Source organism: Crocuta crocuta, unplaced genomic scaffold (genome assembly GCF_008692635.1).
Source record: "Crocuta crocuta isolate KB4526 unplaced genomic scaffold, BGI_CrCroc_1.0 scaffold108, whole genome shotgun sequence".
NCBI lineage: Eukaryota > Metazoa > Chordata > Mammalia > Carnivora > Hyaenidae > Crocuta > Crocuta crocuta.
In genome coordinates, this window is record NW_027532825.1 from 5,471,148 (window position 1) to 5,494,776 (window position 23,629).

The window sequence follows — 23,629 nt, forward strand, 5'->3', positions numbered from 1 at the left end:
CTACACAAAGAAATGGTTTTGAGCCTTAGAAAAAACACTTTCAAAAGTAATAAGGAGTTTGTTTTGTGGATAAGGAAATGGCCTGGTGAAAATAATGTTTCAAGAAGACTAGTTTGGCAGCATGAAGGCCAAGAGTTAGGGTGAGTCTAGGAACAGGGTTTGGAGAGTCAACAGACCATGTTGTGGCAAACCGAGGTGGAGAGAAGGGGACTCCAGTTCTGCCAGAAGCAGACACACTTCCCAGCCAGCGTGTAACCCAGCTCAGAAGCTGGTCTCTGGGTGGCGGTCTCGGTCATACATCTACATGCAGTTAGGCCAGAGATTATAGCAATGGGGGTCACCTGAAGGAACGTTCAGGATGGAAGTCACTGGAAGGCGTGTTAGGAGAGCCTACTGTGCACAGGTGTTTAAGGCCAAATTTAATGTAGTCTTTAAAAAGTACTGAAATAGGGGCGCCTGGGGGGCTCAGTCGGTCAAGTGTCCGACTTCGGCTCAGGTCATGATCTCCCGGTCTGTGAGTTTGGGCCCCGTGCCGGGCTCTGTGCTGACAGCTCAGAGCCTGGAGCCTGCTTCAGATTCTGTGTCTCCCCTTCTCTCTATGCCCCTCCTCTGCTCACGCTCTGTCTTTCTTGCTTTCAAAAATAAATAAAACATTAAAAAAACTTTTTAAAGTACTGAAATATCTATCATATATAATGGCATATTATCTTATATTTATGTTATAACTATATATGAAATATATATAATGGAATATTATTCAACCACAAAAAGGAACGAAGCAGAGAAACACACCTTGAAAGAGAATGCTCAGTGAAAGAAACCAGATCCCAAAGATCACATATTGTATATGACTCCTTTTATGTGAAATATCCAGAATAGGTAAATCTACAGACACAGAATGCAGATTGAGGGTTCTCAGATATGGGAAGCAACTGCCTAATGAGTCCGGGGTTTCCTTTTGGGGTGAGGGCAACGTTTTGGAACCAGCAAAAGGTGATGGTCGCACAACATTGTGAACGTACCAAACGCCACTGCACTGTTCACTTTAAAATGGTTAATGTTATGCTCTGCCAATTTCGCTTCAGTATAAAGAATTTTAAAAAAGTGCTACACTATGTCTGCGCTGGCCCTGCTAGCTAGCTCACCTCCCCGGTACTCTGTATTATTCCGCCAGTCGTTCAGGTCGATTTCCGCCGTGCCCGCTATCACCAGCTCCAGCTCCCTGGCATCGAACACGGAGACAAGCCTCGAGTCTACCACCTGAAATACAGATTAGGCTTCAAGTTCAACCACACTGAAAGGTTTTATTCATTTATTATTACTTCTGTGGGTTAAGCTAGGAAACTGATCATCATTTACAACTTTTATTTTCTTTAAAAAATTGTTTTTAGCATTTATTTATTTTTGAGAGAGAGAAAGAGTGCAAGTGGGGGAGGGGCAGAGAGAGGGGGAGACACAGGATCTGAAACAGGCTCCAGGCTCTGAGCTGTCAGCACAGAGCCCGACGCGGGGCTCGAACCCATGAACTGAGATCATGACCTGAGCCAAAGTTGGCCACTTAACCGACTGAGCCACCTAGACACCCCTACAACATTTTTTTCAAAGTGCTATCATGTTTAAGTTCAAAATCGTGGCTTAAACATTTTGAAACAGAATCCATTCAGGAGCTGCGAACTCAAAAAAGGTCCCAGGCTTTTCACTGCCTCTGATACTCCCTCTCAGAATGTTATGAGCAAACCTGACTTAACTTTCTCTACTCACATTTAAAGTTTCCAAGTATCATTGCATTTTAAAGGCAAAAAGTCCAAACACTGTGAAGTGACTTGCTTAGTATTATCACTTCACTTAAAAGGTATCCTCTCGGGGCACCTGGGTAGCTTAGCTGGTTAAGCGTCCGACTTTCGCTTAGGTCATGATCTTGCGGTTCGTGGGTTCGAGCCCCACGTCGGGCTCTGTGCTGACTGCCAGCTCGGACCCTGGAGCCTATTTCGGAGTCTGTATCTCCCTCTCTCTCTGACCCTCCCCTGCTCACGCTGTCTCTTTTTCTCTCTCTCTCCTAGAAATAAATAAAAATATTAAAAAAAAATAAAAGGTATCCTCTCTTCCACATAAAACTATGACTCATCTCCTAGGAATAGGCATTCTATATTAAAACGACTGTATTTTCCTTCCTTTCTCCCCTCACTTCCTTCCTCCCTCTTTCAAAGATCTGGGAAGACCTCCTTTCTGAGGGCTCTGAGCTGACTTTATACCTTATCGCCAAAGGTATCAGTCACAACTGAACACCTGAGGTTGGTTAATACCCTCTCGAATCAAACTAGTGTGCCATGTTGTTCTCCATTACTGCAGGTAAAGCAAACTTTCCAAGACTCAAGCCCTTGAGAAAACACTTACAGTGTTTTGTTTCTTAATTGCAAAAGTTTAAGGATGTCAATGTGTGGTGCACAGGAAGCTGGAAGCTGTCCCTCACCTCTTGATTTACTACCTCAGTACGGATTATGTGGCACAAAGTGACGGTACAACAAAAGAGAAATCTACCAAGAGTGGACAAGACCCTCGAACGCCTTTGCTCCACTCATTTTTATTTCGCTGAATGAAAGGAAACACACATGCACAGGGCTTGACAAGAGACAATATACGTTTCCGTATCCGGCACCCTGAGGCCACAACACCATCTTTGTGAGAGCATTTTTCACCTACCGCAAGAGTTTGGTTTCCCAGAGAACTCTGACGCCTCCTGCATCTACCCCAAGGGTGTCCTCTCTGCACTCTGGGGACCAGAGCATTGCCCTTTGCCCGCCTTGGCTCTTCTCCCTTTTCCCCACAAGCCCCCCTCCTCACCTCATAGAAGCCCCGCACCAGGGCCTCAGTCTGCTGCACCACACCGCGCTCCACGCGCCACTTCACCATCCTCTCGATGTACTCCTTCTTGTTCTTCTCGGTCACCTGCGTGTTGGCTCCTCCGGATTTCAACTCCCTTTCTGTTACCTTTTGGGGAAACACAGAGACTGTGATGCTTGTCAACTCAGTGGATCGTGCAGTGACTCACAGCAACTCTAGAAGGAGGAACTATGTACAAAAAGTCTTCTTCGGGACGCCTGGGTGGCTCAGTTGGTTAAGCGTCCGACTTTTCGCTTAGGTCATGATCTCGCGATTCGTGGGTTCGAGCCCCGTCGGGCTCTGTGCTGACTGCCAGCTCGGAGCCTGGAGCCTGTTTCAGTCTGTGACTCCCTCTCTCTCTGACCCTCCCCTGCTCACACTGTCTCTCTCTCTCTCCTAGAAATAAATAAAACATTAAAAAAAAAAGTCTTCTTCACGTGGGCTCAGCATCATTGCCTCCTTAGTTCTTGTTCCTTTCCAGGAAGCTACTAAAAAAAAGCACTGGTTGTTCTAAGATGATACTGATGCACCTTAGAAAAGCTGCATTTTTTGTTTTATAAAGAGGAAACATGCTTCTTTAACTCAAGAAGCATAATGGAAATAAAAGAAAGATGCTCCTGGTTGTCCCAGGGAACCAATGGACCAGAATGTCCTTATACCATAATCACACGCTCAATCCCCCCAAATCCCAATGAGATCAAATTCTCAACAGCCACCAGCATCCCCACCCGAAGCAGATGATTGGCAGGAAAATAGCAGAGGATGAGAAGTTGGTTTTTACATCCCTGTGTAATAGTGGCTGAAGAATGACAGACTGAGAAAGGAAACAGAATGACATTGTCACTTAGCATGGTGACACTTGTTTGTTAGGACAAACTTGAGTCCCTGAACAAAAGTTATGATCTATGCTCCATCTTTTTTTTTTTTAATGACTCCTGTTTTGTTTTTGTTTTGTTTTTGTATTTTTTATTTGTTTTTGAGAGAGAGAGAGAGAGAGAGAGAGACAGCCTGAGCAGAGGAGGGTCAGGGAAAGAGGGAGACACAGAACTGAAACAGGCTCCAGGCTCTGATCTGAGCTGTCAGCACAGAGCCCGACATGGGGCTCGAACCCACGAACTGTGAGATCATGACCTGAGCCAAAGTCGGACGCTTAACCGACTGAGCCACCCAGACGCCCCTCTATGCTCCATCTTTTGAAAGGCAAGAGGGTGGGTAACAGACATTTTTTATCAGAAAGCTTTGGTATTTGGAGGGGGTCAGCGTCAGTGATCTTAAATTCACTTAAGGGGCTCACCTCACCTCTCAAAGCTGTAAGACACATAAGGCATACCTCTACTTAGTCATTGGCTTAATAAATAGAAGTATGTAAATTTGGCACTCATTGACATGGTACCTGAACAAATAGTTCACAAAAATCTGATGGTTATTTTTTTCTTCTATCACTTAGGTGACTAGCGCTAATTATAAAATATTGGCTAATTATGACATCCTAGTTGCCACTAATTATCCACATTCCTTGGAACCCCTGATTTTTAGCTGCCCAGTAAAAGACTTTATTTCCTAACCTCACTTGCAGCTGGGTGTGCCCTATAACTAAATTCTGGCCAATACCGTGCAAGCAGGAGTGTTGTATGGTACTTTCACTGCAGCCTTGGGTTGCCTGCCTCTACCTTTATATGTGAGAGAAGAATAAACTGTTAGTTTCGGCTGGGTCATTTTGGGTTTCTTCTCGGGCAGCTGACCCTAATCCTAACGAGCTCACCCAGGAAATGCCCATCGTGTCTTTCACCTGCATCTATCTGTCTGCTCTGCAGCGTCTCATCACTTGTCAAAAGAAGGACTATAACTCGGTTTCCTAAACCCCAAGTCATTGTTCTCAGTGACCTCATTTGAAGAGGAATGAGATATGCAATTACAGAGATAACGCGTTATTCTAGGTCTACAACACATCCTTGTTTTTATCACTGGGGACATTTTAAGCTTTTCTCTGAGTGGTTCCTATGCCACATACCCATGAAGGATGGCTCCTTTGGTTTTTCGATATTATTTTTTCCCTCTAATTATATATATTCAGTTATTGTAGTTTGCCTCTTTTTTTTTTTTTTTTTTGAGTAGGAATTATGTGTCCAGGGAATAACATTAAAGGCCACAAGTGAAAAGCAAGGTTCTGTTCCATCTCATCGCCCAGCTGTACAAACTCCCAACCTGGAGAAAATTGCCCTTACTTCTTTTTCAGGAAGATTCTATGTATTTACTGGAGAATATGTATATATCATCTCTTTGTGCCCATAAACAGCAGCATATTATATACACTGTTCATCACCATACTTTTTTCACTTAAAAATATAACAATCGTTTTATACCAATTTAGAATTGACTTATTCTGCTTTGGTCATAATATCCTATTTATTGTTTATGATTTACATGTAAGTTGATGGGCTGGAATGTCTTGCACTTTTTAGCCACATATCCCACTAACTCACTATTCTGCTGTGTGAATGTATCATAATTTATTTAACCAATGCTCTATTGCTGGGCATTTAGATTGTTTCAGATCTTTTGCAAGTATCAACAATGCTTCAGTGAAGATCTTGATATGTTACTCACTTGAATTAGGTGTGAATAAATATATTAGCAGGACAAATCCCTAGACATGGGTGCTGAGTCAAGGGCAGGTGCATTTGTTTTTTATTTTTCTTAGTTTCATTCTTTTTCTAGGTTTTATTTAAATTCCAGTTAGTTAACACACAGTGTAATATTCATTTCAGGTGTAGAATTTAGTGATTCAACACTTACATACAACAGCTGGTGGGGGATAGGTACATTTAGAATGAGGGTAGCTATCACAAAGGTACCCTTCACAGAGAGTGAACCAAACTTCCACCTACACTCCCGTACAGTGTGCTTGTTATCTACACCAGCTCCAAAACAGAATACAGTTAAACTTTCTGACTCAAGATAATCTTCTGAGGGAAAATAGCGTTTCACTAGGCTTTAATGTACATTTTTGCAACTTGTGAATGAAGATGGAGTAGTTCCTCATCTTTCTGTTTCTGGGAACCATTTATATTTTGCTAAATTTCTATTGTGTTATTGGTCATTTCTTATTGATCTGTGGGATCTCTTCCAACGTTGAAAGAATGGCCTTTTGTCTGTGTAAAACATTACAGCATATTCGATATTATTCCATGTTTACTTTGCTTATGTTGTGTTGTTGCCGCACAGAATTAAAACAATAATTTTAGTTTGCTATGTCAATCTCGGCTTTTATGACTTTGAAAGTTGGGCCACATCTACCGTAGCATTCCTTATTGGAAGATTAAAAATAAAAATTGTAGCATTTTCAGATTTTTAAAAATTTTAACAGAGCTTTCTGATCCAGGTGGAATTTATTGTGGTGTAATGAGTTAGGTTAGGAGTCTGAACTTAAAATTTAAGGTGTCTACCCACTTGTCTTAATAAAACTTTCTAAATGATTACGTTTATTTTACAAATTTGCCCTCTACTACAGGGCAAATGTAAAGAATGAGTTAAAAGAAGCCACACATAGGGAACAGTATACTTCATACTTTCAACTAGTACAAGGTAGGACAGTCATGTGAACCATACATTTTTTTTTAAGATTTTATTTTTTAAGTAATCTCTACACCCAAAGTGACACTTGGGTTTACAACCCTGATATCACGAGTTGCACACTCCACTGACTGAATCCAATGAATCATATATTCTTGAACATATTTAAATGTACTCTCTATAGTTACAAGGAGAAAAAAGTTTTTTCTCGAATATGGAAGAGGGTATTCTTCAGGATACCTGAGTGTCCTTTACACAAGGAATTCCTCAAAATACCCGAATTTCAAAGGAAATTCAACAGAATGCTGACATTTTCCAGGACCTGTCCAAAATTTATGATCATGGTATGGGAGCTGCAGAGTTCAGTGGGTACTTCTCACACACAGCTCAGCACACCGTTCACATTCGTCAAGATACTTATAAAGTCTACCGACTCAATTCTCACAACAACCCATTTCAAATTATGTGTCAGAGGCTTTTGAAATCTCCTGTAGGTGACCCAGGCTATGGTTAACCTGAAAAAACTGTAACTCGGAGGATTCAAAGGTATATAAATACTGGTGGGAATAAAAATGGGAAGCTTTATCTTATTAAATAGCATTGAGATACGTGCGTTTTGGAGGAGTGAACATCTAGAAGCTAGAAATAATAAAAAAGTACTTTTCTAATTGTACAGATAACAGAAATACTTTACAAATGTATTTCATACTTCACAAAACTGTTTTCTGATCCATTATCACATTTGCTTTTCAAAAAACTCTCTAAAGCAGATCCACGTCACAACAAAGAACGAAGGAAGACGATACGGACAGGCTTATTAAAGGAAGTAGTCCTCAAAGAATTATATTTTAAATGGATGAGATTCTTTGTTAGATTAAAAAAAAAATCTCATTACTTTATGATCCAGCAATCCACTTGTCAGTATAAATCCAAAAGAACTGAAAGCAAGAACTTGAACAGGTAAATGTACACCCATGTTCACAGCAGCATTATTTACAATGGCCAAAATGTGGAAGCAACCCAAGGGTCCATCAACAGATGAATGGAAAAATAAAATATGGCATATACATATAGCAGAATATTATTTGACCCTAAAAAGTAAGGGAACCCTGTCACATGCTGTAATGTGGATACACCTGGTGGACATGGTGTTAAGTGAAATAAGCCAGTCACGAGAAGACATATTCTCTATGATGCCATTTATGTGAGGTGTCTAGAGCAGCCAAATCCACAGTAAGAGAAACTAGAATGGTGGTTGCAAGGGACTGGGGAGAAGGAAAAATAAGGAATTATTGTTTAACGGCTATAGCTTTAGTTTTGCCAAATGAACAAATTCTAGCGATTATACAACAGTGTGAATCTACTTCACAATACTGATCTATAGACATAAAAATGGTTAAGGTGGTTAATTTTGTGTTATGTGAATCTTTCACAATAAAAAACAAATGGTCTTTTCCAAGCCCCACATCACACAAACCTGTCCAAAAACTTCTTCATTAACAGTGAAAGTGAGGTCTAGGATATCTGTGATGTTGTTGTCCTTCATCCATTGCAAACTCTGGTGGAATTCCTCATCCAAATATTCCAGATCACTCAAATCGCAGGGCCTGGATGCATCCCAAGGGTGAAAGGTAAACAGATTGTTAAACAAATGGCTGCCCAGACTTGGCTAAAACAATATGGACTGAGTCTAACAATTTGATACTTTTGAATATATTGATGAATCTTTCTTTTCATTCAGTGCTTTTTTGGAAATGACAGTAATAAACATGGAACGGTTATTGACTCATAAACTCTTGACAGCAATTGGAGAAAAAAACTTTCTTAAAACATTTAAACACAACTAAGTTTTAGATAGATCAATTCTACTTAGTAGTGTAATGCAAAGTTTGTAATTTACTGTAATTATTTACATAAACTGATTCAGATCCTTTATATGATGTTATAATTGTCTACTCCTATGCTTACTCCAAATGCCTTTTTATTATACGAAAAGGTTTATGTGATATCTAAGCACTCAGAAAAGGAAACAAGAAAGAATGGTTAGGGCAAAACAGGGACAAAGGGTCAGAGGTGCCAGGGAGGCCAGCGACAGTTGTCCCACAGGGAAGGCTGTGGACCATGGCCTGCAATACACTTACAGTCTCAGGAGTGCCTTATAGAAGGGCCTTGTGAAGAAGGCATCAAGAAGGTACTGATGGATCAAAGCCAGGCCTAGGATCCGACCACTAAACCTGAACCTGGAACACAGACAAGGGAGAGCAATTTAAGGCCAGGTGGAAATTTACACTATTAAAAATGCCAATTTGTATTTGTGTTTGATGTATTTCTTGACAGTACTCCTTGTAAGCTGTTTAAGGAATGTGTCAATTGATGACACCGGGGGGTACCCATTCTCCTTCTCCTTCTTACTCTTTACTTGTAAACAATGCCTATGTGCTTGGTGTGTGCTAAAAGAACCCTTCTTTCCTCAAGTATCAGAATAGAGTCATTATTCTGGAGTTCTCTCAGAACTGGACCCAAGGACATAGAACATATTTTGGACAGTCCATCCTTATCTGTTCAAACATTCCAGAGATACCACATGCAGGTCAAATGTGCGCCTGATACCTGCCAGGAGGTGGAGGATTTGAGTATGAGTCACATATGGCAGTTGTGCTCAGACTCAGTAGGAAGAGTTACATGGGATCCCATTGTGATAAGCAATCAGCTGAACCGACATTGCTACTGAGCACTGCCAGCCACATACAGAGAACAGGTCTCTGCTGGAAGAACTGGTCCTGTAGATCTGGCTACCTCCAGATGTAAAGGCCTTTAACGATTTAAATCCTTGTTGGGGCAGATCTTGAGATTTTTTCTACTACCCTGGAATTTTTGCTAATAACTTGCTTGGCTGAGGCTCCTTGGAACTTGGCCTCATTGTTACCCTGCTCCTCAACCAGATTCTTGTCTGCTTGGTCCAGCACGCTGGTTTCCTCACCGTGTGGGCCTTGCCCATCCCTGGCTCCTATGTCCATATAACAGGGGTCTCCCTGGTCTCTCTCCAGCTAAGTAGATTTTCACCTAAGTGTGGACTTAATTGTGACTTTTCAGACCCTCCTAATTGGAATTTCCAATGAACCCATCTCCACTACCTTTCATGAGGCTCTTTTCAGACTCAGAAGATTTCCTACTCTTAAAATTTCCTACTATAAATTTTATATAAATTTATATAAGATATAAATTTATAAAAGATATAAATCCTACTCTATTTCCTACCATAAAAATTGTTTAAATGAACAGATCATCTGATCCCATAGAATAAACATAATTATAAATAACACTTCAAATTGGCATATTTCAAGCAGTCAATTGTATTTGCAGGAAATATCATATAAATACTAACATAGAAATATTATTGACTCTGAAGAGACTAGAGGCAAAGGGAATCTCAGTGAAGGTGTTATGGGGTGCAGCATGGATGGGGATGTTCATAGGATAACTAGATGTGTTAGACTCCTTGAGGCCAGGGTGCCCAAGGTGACCAGTGCTTCGTCCCTCAGTGCTGTCTCCTGACCTGCCCAATAACCGATCAGTCCCGAACATGGTTACCACAATTCTGTATATACAAAGCACAGTTTACTTCTACCCCAATACAGGCTTACCCATTCTAACTGCACTCTAAGCATTACAGCTGATGATTCTAGCCTGATGGTGGGGTTGGTGACCATCCAGATGGGGATGACCCAAGGCCACTCAAAGCAGAAAGAGACCAAAGGTCAACACAGTGCCTGGCTAAGTACCCTCCTCACTTGGATGTGGCCCCAAAGGGCCTAGTAAAGAAAAATTGTAATCTCAGCAGGCAATAAGTATCCATGAATATGGAGTAGATAAAAATATTACACAAAAATCCCATGTTCAGCTTGATGTTGAAAAAACGGAATATTTCAATGAATTGTAAATTTTCTAACAAAATATAAATTATTCAAATCTATTCAAGAAGAAGTAGAAAATTCAAATAGGCCAATAACTACAGTGTGAAATAGAAAGTTATAAAGAAAAAGGACTATATATAAAAGTGATGCTGGGACTGGATATACATGCATATGTATTTAAAGACATATTCTTTCAACTCCTCCATGAATAGAAAACCCCCTTGCTGTATAAATAGTTCCAGAAATCAGAAAAGGATAGAAAACTTCTCAATTCATCATTATGAGCTACCATCACCATAAAATGGAATCTGGAAAAGATGAAAAGAAAGAAAACTAAAGACATCTCACTCATATGTTACAAACTGATAAATAAAACACCGGAACCTACCAATCCATTCCCAGAATAATGCAAAGTGATTAAAGATATTTGATTTTAGGAAACCGAGGACAGTTTAATATTAGGTATCCTATTATCAGAATAAATTACGATGTCAAAAGACAGAAGACATATGGAATTTTTGTTATTGTTAGAAGCTGAAAAGTTACTTGATAGTATCTGCCATCAATTTCTGAGGGAAAAAAAAATCTATGTAGTAACGAGGATTAGAAGAATCCTTCCCTACCATAATGAGAAACATCTATCTCAGCACCCTATTTAATGGTAGAAAGACAGATGGATGCTGGTTACCACCACCCTTTACAATATACCATCAGTTTCAGCCACTCCAAGTACTCATGAGTGAAAACCTGGAAAGAGAGTGGAAATTACTTTTATTGAATGACTATTGGGCCAACACGTATCATTTGTGTTATCTCACTGACCCTTGCAACAACCACATTTTCACAATTCTAGCTATCTTCATTTCACAAGTTAAGAAATTGAAGGTCAATAATTAGCCCTGAACAAGTGGTATGGTGAGGACACCGATGCCTGACGCCAGCTACCAGATCAGGTCTTTTCCTTTGTGTCCATTTGGAGAAGCTGAACAGTAGAGAAGTTAATTCTCTGATCTAGGGGCTGGGCTGCCTGGTGTGTGACCTCGTACAAGGACTTAACTACGTGATCTCCATTTCCTTTTCTGGAAAACTGCACTCTTTAAATGGCATCATCGTCTTATTTTATGTTGGCTTCCAACACCAATTTGTGCTAGTTAGAAATATTTCAGTTTAAGTAAATTTCAACTAGCTTAAGCCAAAGGGGGACTTTGGCTTTATAAGTCCCTGGTGGTGTCTCACAGAATCTAGGCTCAGGAATGTAGTGGGTATTAGGAAGATGAGGGACTCAAGGGATTTCTCCCTTCTGCATCCACCTGGCTCCTCTCTTGTGTACATCTGCTCCCTTCTTCTCTCTTGCCGTCATCATTTTCCATGGTTTTCATCCTGGAGTTCAAGACCAACTTGATTCTCTTTGACCTAGGTCCAAATTCCCAGCATGATTTCTTGCTTCTTGCAACTCAGGTCGGACACTCACTCTGGATCAGTTGTAAGTGATCAGGAAAGCAAGGTCTGGGGCAGATATCTCAGGGTTTGGTGTCTTGCCCAGCACTGTGCAGCAAAGACCACCACTGCCCACCTCTCAACAAGGGGCTGTGACCAGATGGAGTGCGGCAGATGGCATGGTTTCTAGTACAGGGGACTTGCAATGCAGACGACCAATAGACAGTTGTTTATTTGCTCTGAAAGGAGTAGACTTAAGATGGAATTTCTAAAGACCAAATTATACTGGTTTCACAGTATAGACTGATGTGGACCACTAGTAAGCCACTAGACCACTAGATATTTTTTTTGTAGCTGGTGCAAGCAATCTATGATAATGTGGTTTGGCTTTACATAAACACGGACAGGATGGCTCATAGACACGCCAAAATACATACCGTAAAATATATTCCAGAGTGATGAGCTATGATCTGGGATGTGTTTGTGTAAAGCACAGTACGGCTGTACAGTTCAAATTCAAAACAATGGCTTAAAAAGCAGAGATTGGAGGGGTGCCTGGGTGGCTTAGTCGGTTAAGCGTCTGACTTTCACTTAGGTCATGATCTCGCGGTTCGTGGGTTCGAGCCCCGCGTCGGGCTCTGTGCTGACTGCCAGCTCAGAGCCTGGAGCCTGTTTCAGTCTGTGACTCCCTCTCTCTCTGACCCTCCCCTGCTCACGCTGTCTCTCTCTATCTCTCCTAGAAATAAAGAAAACATTTTTAAAAAAAATTAAAAAAAAAAAAGCAGAGATTGGAATGGAAAGCTGCCTTTGCCAGTTGATGAACTGCCATGGTACATAATTTCATTTACAAGGAAACATCTTCTAGTGATCGTGCACTTCCTTTATTTATCTCACTCAGCTTGAACAAGTATTTGTTGGGAAATGATTGTACGTGTTGTTACAAATGTGTAGGAATTACGAGATGGAAAGAAATTATGTCTCTTTACTTCTATATTAATAATTGAAGATAATAATTATGCACATAATTTATTTTATTTTTTACTTTAAAGTGTTCTTATTTATTTATTTAATAATTTAATTACTTAATTTATTTAGAGAAAGAGAGACAGAAAGTGAGTCAGGGTAAGGCAGAAGGAGGAAGACACAGGATCTGAAGCAGGCTCCAGGCACTGAGCTGTCAGTAAGAGAGCCTGATGCGGGGCTCAAACTCACGAGCTGTGAGATCATGACCTGAGCTGAAGTCAGATGCTTAACTGACTAAGTCACCCAGGTGCCCCTCTATGCATAATTTAAGCCAAAAAAACAGTTTATGTTTTGATCTAAGTTACTTGGCATGAATTGTTTTTTAATGTTTATTTTTGAGAGAGAGAGACAGATCACAAGTGGGGCAGGAATAGAGAAAGAGGGAGACCTAGAATCTGAAGCAGACAGCCCAGAGCCCGACTTGGGGCTCGAACTCACAGACCCCAAGATAATGACCTGAGCTGCAGTCGGATGCTTAACAGACTAAGCCACCCAGGCGCCCTGGCACAAATCGTTTTAAGGCTAGACAAAAGTAAGTCACTACAGGGGGCACCTGGGTGGCTCAGTTGGTTAAGCATCTGGCTTCGGCTCGGTCATGATCCTGCAGTTAGTTTGTAGTTTGAGCCCTGCATCGAGCTCTGTGCTGACGGCACAGAGCCTGGAGCCTGCTTCAGATGCCGTGTCTCCCTCTCTCTCTGCCCTTCCTCCTCTCGCAATGTCTTACTCAAAGATAAACATTAAAAAGAAAAATTAAAGGGGCGCCTGGGTGGCTTAGTCGGTTAAGCGTCCGACTTTCNCAGGGCCTCCGTCTTTCCTTCCTCCGCAGGGACCCCGTAAGGAGTCCCATCTGATACTGCAGACTAGGGTGGCTCATGGGGTGTGGGCTGCTCCTCCTTCGTTACTGGGCCGCCATTCTTTTATTTTTTTTTTTTTTTTTTATTTTTTATTTATTTCTAGGAAAGAGAGAGAGACAGCGTGAGCAGGGGAGGGTCAGAGAGAGAGGGAGATACAGACTCTGAAATAGGCTCCAGGCTCTGAGCTGGCAGTCAGCACAGAGCCTGACGCGGGGCTCGAACCCACGAACCGCGAGATCGTGACCTGAGCGAAAGTCGGATGCTCAACCGACTAAGCCACCCAGGCGCCCACTGGGCCGCCATTCTTGAAAGGTACTGATCTCAGCACATCCCAGAGATAGTTAACGTGCTGCATGTTCTCGTGCCACTGCCATTGACCCCCAGGCTGCTGCCCAAGATCTACTCTTTGGAGTGGCTTGTGCTCATTTTTATTTTGCTGGTAGGGAAACAGCTCCTTGGTACTGATCTGCTCGGTTAGAGGGACTTCACAGCAGCGTTGCTGGGGACCTGAGAGTTTACTGAGACACCTTTTGAAGTTCACTCATTGTCCTTGAATCCCTAGGCTGGCAAAGTCATGGTGGGCCCAGGGAGTAGCTACCACCACTCCTTCACATCTCCGCCTCAGGCTTGCTGGCCACTCCAGCTTGCTGTGCCATTCTTGGGCTGTATTATTTCTGAGGACCCCAGATTCCCTGCTCACACTTGCTTTCTGTTGGCTTCCCTTTGCGAGCTTATCAGACCTGCCCACATGTGTTCAATTCCGTTGAAGGCACCATTCAACTTCTCTTCACAGGAGGGCCTTCAGGCCCCAGGTAAATCAGTGGATGCCAAGTGTGGACAGTGTGGAGATGTCTCGGGGACATGAGGAGACAAGGCATGTCCCTCAACTGCATGTACCAGACATGTCTAAATCCACATACCAGCTACACCATGGCAGGTCCCACTGGGACCCTTCCCCTTGTACTAGATGGTGGGTCTCAACCTTTTCTCCATTCCAGCCGCTTGAAGGATACAGCACTCTGATGAGTCAGGAGTGGGGCCTCCCTCCATCAGTAATCCTCAAGCTGGGGGAAGAGAGTTTCCTTCTACACCACCTTGCATGTAATATGAAAACTCCCCAGGATATTCAGATACGCCATCATCTTAAGATGTATTCCTGCCTTTTTAAAAACATATAGCCATTTATTTTTCTTATTTCTGTACTGATCAGAGATGAATCCACAGAAACCCATTTGGACCCAAGACACCACAAAAATCTGATCGATGTAGCAAAATACCACGAACTCTATATTTAATAGAAAAAAATCACTTCTACTGAGAGTCAACAATGGGTTTCACTAGTAGGAAGGCATGTTTTCCTTCAGGAGAAGAATATGAGCAGCTTATAAGCAGACTTATGAGACACTTATAAGACACCACAAAAATCTGATCAATGTAGCAAAATATCACTCTATATTTAATAGAAAAAAAATCACTTCTACTGAGAGTCAACAATGGGTTTCACTGGTAGGAAGGCATGTTTTCCTTCAGGAGAAGAACATGAACAGCTTATAAGCAGACTTATAAGACACTTATAAGACACCACAAAAATCTGATCAATGTAGTAAATACAAATAGAAAAAAATCACTTCTACTGAGAGTCAACGAGTTTCACTGGTAGGAAGGCATGTTTTCCTTCGGGAGAAGAATATGAACAGCTTATAAGCAGACTTATCGACATGACTCCACCAACCCTGTGATTTGTAGAAACAGCGCTTGGACTCTAAGTTCTTTTCTATGCATTGATGTTCCATGCATTGCAAGATTTTGTTTTTGGTCTCATCAGCACTTACCCTCCTGCCAAACCAAACCAAACCAAACCAAACCAAACCAAACCAAACCAAACAGAATTGGGTATTTTTTTAGTGTAAAGAAAAATATGAATGACATAGAAAATACCAAATAAAAGTACATCAACTCCATCGCATGGGGGGATGTCTTTGACCCTGATGGGTCTTTCCCCTGCGCATCACTGGGTAAGCACAGCCACACTGGTGTTTATGGGGTTGCCTTGCCGCCCCTGCTCCTCTGCAGCTTCCTGTTTTCACACCACAGGACAGCTCAGAGGCCCTCACATATCTGCAAGTATAGATTTTCGTCGGGAGATTTAAATAAACTTGCAAAGTATTTCATTTCATAAGTGTTCATCACTTGGTTTGGCCCTTCCTACTCTGATGGAAACCTGAGTGTTTTTCATCTTTATCCATCTGCTCGCAGGTATTGGCGGAGGCAGCATGCAGCCAGTTAACTGTGGGACCATCAGGGGACTTCTGAAATGGGCAGATGTCAGTCTCCCAGCAGCCTCCTCAACACCTCAGCAGATGTCTGGAGGATGAGCACAGCTGCCTCTGCTCTCATAAAGACACGGAGGGAGATTATGGCAGGAGATCTGAAAGGACCCAATGTTACTGGCAAGGATTTATCTCAGTTCCATCTGCGTTTTGCACATTTTCATGAGTTCAAAAGGTAATGGAGTTTCACACATTTCTAGCACATCTTCCCACATGGCTTCAAGGCCCAACAAAGACTTCACTCTCCCCTTGAGTGTATTACTGTTTGTTGACTCTTTGGGCTGTTTGCCAATAGTTCAAAGCAGGCAATTTCGTGGGAAAGAAAAAAACTGTCAGTTCTGGTGTCAGGCTGCCTCAGTTTAACTCTTCTGACCTGTGTGACTTTGGGCAAGCTGCTAAACATCCATGAGGCTCAGTTTACTCATCTGCAAAATGGGGGTCATGATGGTACCTCTTGTACAGAGCAACTGCTAAAACACTAAAAGACTCTGTCCAGGGACTAGTGGAGGTCAGTCTACCTGGGTGTTTAATACACACAGTTCGCAGATCCCTTATACCAGGCTCAGAGCCCCAGGGCCATACACCCATGCTGGACGGAAGGATGAGGACTGGACTGAGCCAGTGGACTAGCCTGCTGTTTGCTGCTGCTGAACTGCAAGCTTTTGCGCAGTTTACACATAGCATTCATGCGTCACAATGCATGGTTTGTTTAATTGAATTAAAAATTATCAGCTGATTTTATCCCAGTGGAGCATAACTAAGCAAGCCTACTGGAAATTTCTGAAACATCATAGATCATTTGATGCCTGTTTGATTGGGTTAATTGCTCACATTTCCAGGAGGTCTTCACTCAGGAAGAAAGACAGGAAGACTGAACCGCAGAGGAGACTAGGCAACTGAGTCAACGTATGGGAAGACATGGTGAATGTTTTATACCAAGAAGCTGACATAGCAGACTTCTTCCTCCCTTCCCCCTCTCTCTTCAGTCCCTCCAAAGGAACTTTTCATGGGAGCATGTTTTAGCAGGAGGTATTATGCAATGATTTCACAGTGTATTTTTCAACTGATTCTTTAAACGAAAACAGTTTGCGCAATGGCAAAAAATTCAGTCAGGAAGTTTGGGAGAGGAATTTCTTGTTCACAGGCTGAATTTAGGGAAGGGGAAGCAGATGGCTTGCCAAGCGAAGAAACTAAAAGACCTAATGACACCCGAAGGAAAATTCGGATAGTGAAACAAAACACCCTTAAAAGGCTTCTAATCAATCCCTTTATATGAAAATGATATAAAAATGGAATAAGACCCTCAGTGCAGTACCCATGCAACATGCCAAGTCTAAAAGGTTCTGCTGTGTATATCTGGCATTACACTTGGCCCCCTAGTAATTGTCTCAAGGTATCTCTGAGTTTGGTGATCTCCTCATTTTCTTCTTGACCTGTAAGTAAGCCTTCAGTCTCCCTCTGTGTGGCTCTGGTTTCTGGATCTTTTTTTTTTTTTTAACGTGTATTTATTCTTGAGAGAGAGAGTGAGAGAGAGAGAGAGAGAGAGAGAGTGAGAGAGAGAGAGAGTGAAAGAGCGAGAGAGCATGAGCGGGGGAGGGCAGAGAGAGAGGGAGACACAGAATCCAAAGTAGTCTCCAGGCTCTGGGCTTTGAGCACAAAGCCTGACACAGGGCTTGAGCTCACAAACAGTGAGATCATGACCTGAGCCGAAGCCAGATACTTAACTGATTGAGCCACCCAGGTGCCCTTCTGGATCTTTTGATGCAACACCACTCGGCATCACAGAGGGCTCCTTGCATCAGCTTCAGCCTTGAAAGACCCGAAGCCGACCCCATCTCCTGGCCTTCCTGCCTGGAAAGGTGATCAGATAGTATTCTGAGAGCAGTAAAGAGGCTGGATACTGGTCATAACATGCTTGGCTCTTGCTGCCTTTGGTGAGGGGATAGCGGCTGGGGCAGATGTAGAAACATCTGGCCGGAAACAGAGGTTGTTCCCCAAATCCAGTACACAGTCTGCAGACTTTGGAGGCCTCTTCTAAATGCCACAGCATCTCCTGGAGCACAAACACCTGTCAGAACCGACAATGTACTGGCAAATCCCAGGGGCTCAAAGTCATTTTGTTGAGTCCACGAATGAGGCCGGAGGACTGCTAAAACTGCACCCGTGCCAGAATGCTCTCAGAATGCCATCACAATGGCCTGCTTCCCAAGCTGTGACTCAGTGACTGCACCCACCTGTGCACTGCCTAACACTTGCAGACTGACAGCAGGTGGTTTGTATCAGCTGAATTCTAGAAGGCTCTCTGCAGAAGCCATGTTTTCCATTCCTGCTACTTTCTCTATTGTTCTAGGTCACTGAATCCCTGGTAATCGACAGGACTTATGGGGTTAAGGTCTTTTAAGAGGTCATTTGTGACTCTTAAAAGAATAGAACTGGTTCCTCAACTGCAGCACTATGGGCTATTGCTGTCCTATACACTCTAAGATGTCTGACATTACCTGTGGCCTCTAGCCACTAGATGCCAGTGCTGGTTGTGATAACCCATATTGTCCCCAGACATTGTTCAATGTCCCCTGGTGGAGGTGGCAGCAAAGCCACCCTATCAGGGGAAGAATACCCAAGTAGGTGATCAGTCTCCTTTCTAACTGACACGCAGGTACCACTTGCCTCTCCTGAACCTTCTGAGGCAATGAAGTTCACCAACCTCTACTCGGCAATACATAGGCAAGTTGTTCAGCACACCTAGAACCTCCTACTCCACCGGATGTTATTTTAGACTCCCACCAGGAACTTGGCCTCTCGATTTCTCCTGGGGAATGGATGGGAGGCAAGAATGATTCCTCCCAAATGCACCAGATTGTGTCATCCTTTCTGAGCCGATGATGCCTGATATGAATCAAGCCTCCAGGAGAATAAGCATTATAAGCTAGGGGAACAGCACTGTCTGAAGGGGGAACACATACAGTTTGTTTGAATAACAGAGAAGAGAGTAGTGTGACTGGACTGCAGAGAGAGAATGGGGGAATGGTAGAACATGAGTTTGGAGAGATACCCAGGGGACAGATCATCAGGGCTTGGCGGTCCATGGTAATAAGGACTTTGGATTATATCCAAACTGTGACAGGAATCCACTGGAGATTTCGTGTAGGGCCTATGAATGAACTGACTGATGTGCTGAAATGATCACTTTGGATGTTGCATGGAGAGAGGTGAGTCTGGCAAGAGTGGAAGCAGAGAGACCAGTTTAGAGGTTCCTGCAGTAATCCAGATGAGTGATGATGGGTAGCTTACACTATGTCCCATCATTGACAGTGGAGGCGATAAAGTCAGTTTCAGGATGTATTTTCATGCTAGAGCCGAGAGGACTTGTTGATGGATTGGATGGGAGATGTGAGACAAAGAGAGGCATCAAAGACAGTCCATTATCTTGGACCAGAGCCATTGTGTAGATTGTGGTGCCATTTACCAAGATGGGAAACACCAGAAGAGGAAGTTGCAGGAAAAACTTGAGAGTTCGCTTTCAGACATATTAAGTTTGTCAGGCCCATTAAATATCTGGGTAGAGCTGTTGAGTAGGCAGCTGTACCAATGAGTCAGTGCTTCTGGAAACAGGGTCTGGTTGCAGATATTAATGTAAGGGCTGGCAGGATGTAGATTGCATTTGCAGTTACGCAGCTGGATAAGACTTCTCCAAAGAAGTGTATGCAGACAGAGAGGTGGGCGAAGGGTTGAGCATTCATGAATCTGGAAGATGAGGAGGGACAATAAAATATACTGGGAAGAAATGGCAATGTAGTTGGAGAGGAACAAAGAGAGCATGTTTTGGGATGGAGGCAGAGACCAACTGTGTCAAGTGCCTCTGAGATCAACAGGAAGCCTGAGAGTTGCCCAGTGGATTTGGCAACCTTGATGAGAGCTGTTTCTGTGGGGGTAAAGGGGGAGGAAAGGCTAGCTAGAGAAAATGGGTGAAGAGGAAGTGGACAAAGTGAGCACAGATACTCTGTATGAATGTGTCCCTAAAGGGGAGCAGTAAATCAGAGTGGTAGGTGGAGGAGGGTGTGACACGAAAGAAGGCTTGGGTTTGTTTTTCACATATGAGAGAAACCATGGTGTGTTCATGAATTTTCAGTTTCAACAAATTCAGAGCGCCTTCTATGTGTGAAGTGTGTACAACGATGGCAAAGGTAAATGTTCATTCTGAAGAGTTTACAGACCAGTAGGAGAAGACGTAACAATGCAGCATTTCATCGCCGTATGAGATGTGCTGTAGAAAAGTACACAGGTGTGTGAAAACACAGAGGAGGGGCACTTGCTGATCTAGGAGGGATTAAATCTAGGCAGGGTTCCTGGAGGAAGTGATGACTGAGGTAAGCTTTGAAGGGTGAGTAGAAATTAGATCGCTTAAGGCAGGGAAGAGCTTTCCAAGAAAATAAAGTCACATGAAGAAAGAGGCAGGAAATAGAATGGAATGTGTTTGGAACAGCATGCAATTCATGATGCCTGGAGGATAAAGAGTGAGGAAGGGCAAGATGAGGCTGAAGAAAGAGGAAGTAGGAGGTCCTGCAAGGTCTTATCTTCCAAGCCAGTAAGCTTAGCCTTTAAATCCCAGAGAATGGGGACCCACTGAAGGGTTTAAGCAAGGGAGTGATATACTTGGTTTGGGATTTAAGAAATCAGTCTGCAGAATGGATCAAGAAGTTTATCTATGGTTTATCTATACCATGGAATACTACATGGCAATGAGAAAGAANAGTCATGTGTAGGGTAGATCTGAGGAGGGAAGATAGGAGGGTGTATTAAGTATGTTCAGGTCATTGGGAGAAAACTTTTGGAGGTAAAAATGTCAGGTCATGGGGCGCCTGAGTGGCTTAGTCGGTTAAGCGTCCGACTTTCGCTTAGGTCATGATCTCGCGGTTCGTGGGTTCGAGCCCCGCGTCGGGCTCTGTGCTGACTGCCAGCTCAGAGCCTGGAGCCTGTTTCAGTCTGTCACTCCCTCTCTCTCTGACCCTCCCCTGCTCACACTGTCTCTCTCTCCCAGAAATAAATAAAACATTAAAAAAAAAATTAAAAAAAAAAATGTCAGGTCATGGACCTTTATGTGAGTAGGAGAAGTGAAGGATGGCAGGAGGTGGCCCATGGGAGAGATTAGATGTGAACTTGGGAGGAGAATCCAGATAAAGATGTCTAGTAGGCATGTGGGTAAAAGAGTTTGCAGCTCAACAGAGAGGTCAGGCTAAAAATAGCTCTAGAATTCATATTGTAACATGGAGAAAACATTATAAAACAGCAAACTTTGATTCTGTGGTTATATTTTTATAGAATTATATCTATCTTTCCATTTATCTATCCAACCACCCATAAAATATCATGCAAGGACTGGAGACAAAATATTAATAGTATTTACTTCTGTGTGGAGATATTTCCTTATGTGAATTAAATTTCTTACAATGAATGCACATTACTGATATTATAAAATTATATATGCTTATTTGCATATAAAATATGTAAGTTAAAGTTTCCGTTAAGGAAAAGAGTGATAATAGTTTGCTGGGTCTGTTGATTAGGTGGTCTCTGCTGCTCACGGAAAGGGCTGTTTGGTGATGAATACTGACATCAGATTCAGCAGGAGATGTGAATGAGGGAAAGGAGTAATAACCAGGGGGAGAAGGTAAAGTATAAGGACGGATGAGAAAGAGAAAATGGCTGGAGCAAGGGTACAGAGGAGATGGGAGCAGATCCTAAGCAGATACAGATCCTAAGTGGAAGGGTATGTCTTGAACAGGAAGCAGGCAATACCGAGAAGCTTCCAGCACTGGGCATTTGTAGCTGGGGTGGGAAACTGAGGTGGTCACCTCAGTGTTTCTACTTTAGTAGGGTCTGAAGTCATCTCCTCAAAGTGAAAGAGTCTGGTTAGTAGGGGCTTTCAGGACAGTGGAATGCAAGACTCCTCAGTCCAGGGACTGGTGAGCTTTGCTGTAGAACCTGCTGAGGTCAGAGAGTGTGATTTAGGACTGTATTGTCTCTCAGGATTATTTCATTTTCTTTGGTGCTAGAGGCACAGGAGACAGCTCTGGCACTGAATGTGGGAGCGTGTGTTATGACATTGATCCAAGGTGGCGTTCTGCCCATCAGATGGAGTGTAAGCATGGGGTGAAGGAAGCCATGCCAGATGGGAAGGAGATGGTGAGTCTGAGGTGCAAATGAACTTGGTGAGCAGCTGTGGTAGGGGGAGGAGGTGGGAACACTGGCTGTGGAATGATTGATGGTGGGATTTTAGAGTTTTCAATTTCAAATATGGCACAGTTCTGGGTGATAATGAGGCTGGGAGGGCCATTGTGGAAGCAGGTGGCTGAAGTGGAATATAGGTCAAGGCCTCCGGGGTTAGGTAGGTTAGGTCTATTCTCTACATCCACCTTTATTCAGATAATGTTTCAAGGAATGTGTAAAGAATCCCCTCCTTCATATCCCTAAGTTGTTTAAGCATTGCAAATGCGAGGCATTTTTATTTGGTTTTCATAGCTCCACGTGTGAGGAGACAGTGTTGCAATTATCTGAGAAAACTTGAAATTTTCTTTATCTGCCACGAAAGAGACTCTGCCAACTCAAGATAATGACAGGATATTATCTTCTGATTGCTAATTAGCAACCAAAATGAATGTCTAGCCCTGATGCCTGCCAAGTGCCTGCTATTAATATCAGCCTTGCAGGGGGCAAACGAGTAAGAAAGGGCTGCTTGTTCCTCAACATGGCGACCAAATGAGCTTTTTTTCAGAGAAAGCTCTTCTAGAAGTATATAATGCAAATTATCCGTGTCTGCAGTGGGTTGAATGTTGGCCCCCAAAAAGATATGTCCTTTTCTAAACCTTGGAATCTGGGAATGTGAACTTACTTGGAAAAAGGGTCTTGGCCGATATGATTAAGGATCTCAAGATGAGATCATGTGGGATATTACATGGGCCCTAAATTCACTGACAAATTTCGTTATTAGAGACAGAAGACAGGACATAGAAACAGGGGAAAGGCCACAAAAAGACAGAAACAGAGATTTAAGTGACAGTCACAAGCCAAGAAGTGCTTAGAGCCACCAGAAGCGGAATGAGGTAAGAAAGGATTCTCCTCTGAGAGCCTACAGAGGGACTATATCTTTACCAACACCTCGGGGATTCTGGCCTCCGGACTGAGAATGTCCAGTGTGTGGTAATTTGGTATGGCAACCCTAGGAAAGTAATATTGGACACAAATACAGAATCCCAAAATCCTTTTCTTCAGTTCTCTGGAATGCATATTGCATATTCTCAATAAGCATATTGTTACGTAGTTTGGGAGTTGATCCACTAAAGTCATATATTTAATTTCATGGAAGAAAAAATTTATCTAATTTTGAATGAGACACAGAGTCTGGTTCCATGCCCAGAATTATGCAGAAAGTTGACCAAAAAAGGCTGCTTGCCTGGATCACTAAAATGCTCTCAAATCTGCTATATCTTCATCTAACTGAGTGACCTAGGAAAGTGAAGGTTTTAAAGGTCTTAATTATCTGAGCTACACAGAGCAGAGAACATAGGAATAGCAATGTCACTGCGCTCTAAGCAGAATCCACAATGCCTCACTGACCCTT

The 23,629-nt window shown here is 42.7% G+C and overlaps 1 protein-coding gene across 1 annotated transcript in view; it reads right to left on the reverse strand.

Moving 5' to 3' along the window:
- HECW1 (HECT, C2 and WW domain containing E3 ubiquitin protein ligase 1) overlaps positions 1-23,629 on the reverse strand; it is a 249,067-nt gene that overhangs the window by 10,218 nt on the left and 215,220 nt on the right. Inside the window, exons 22-25 of the mRNA XM_077781155.1 lie at positions 8,595-8,693; positions 7,931-8,060; positions 2,842-2,988; positions 1,146-1,260 (exon numbers count right to left, since the gene is read on the reverse strand). Coding sequence (XP_077637281.1) covers positions 1,146-1,260; positions 2,842-2,988; positions 7,931-8,060; positions 8,595-8,693 — 491 coding nt within the window. The remainder of the gene's footprint in view (positions 1-1,145; positions 1,261-2,841; positions 2,989-7,930; positions 8,061-8,594; positions 8,694-23,629) is intronic.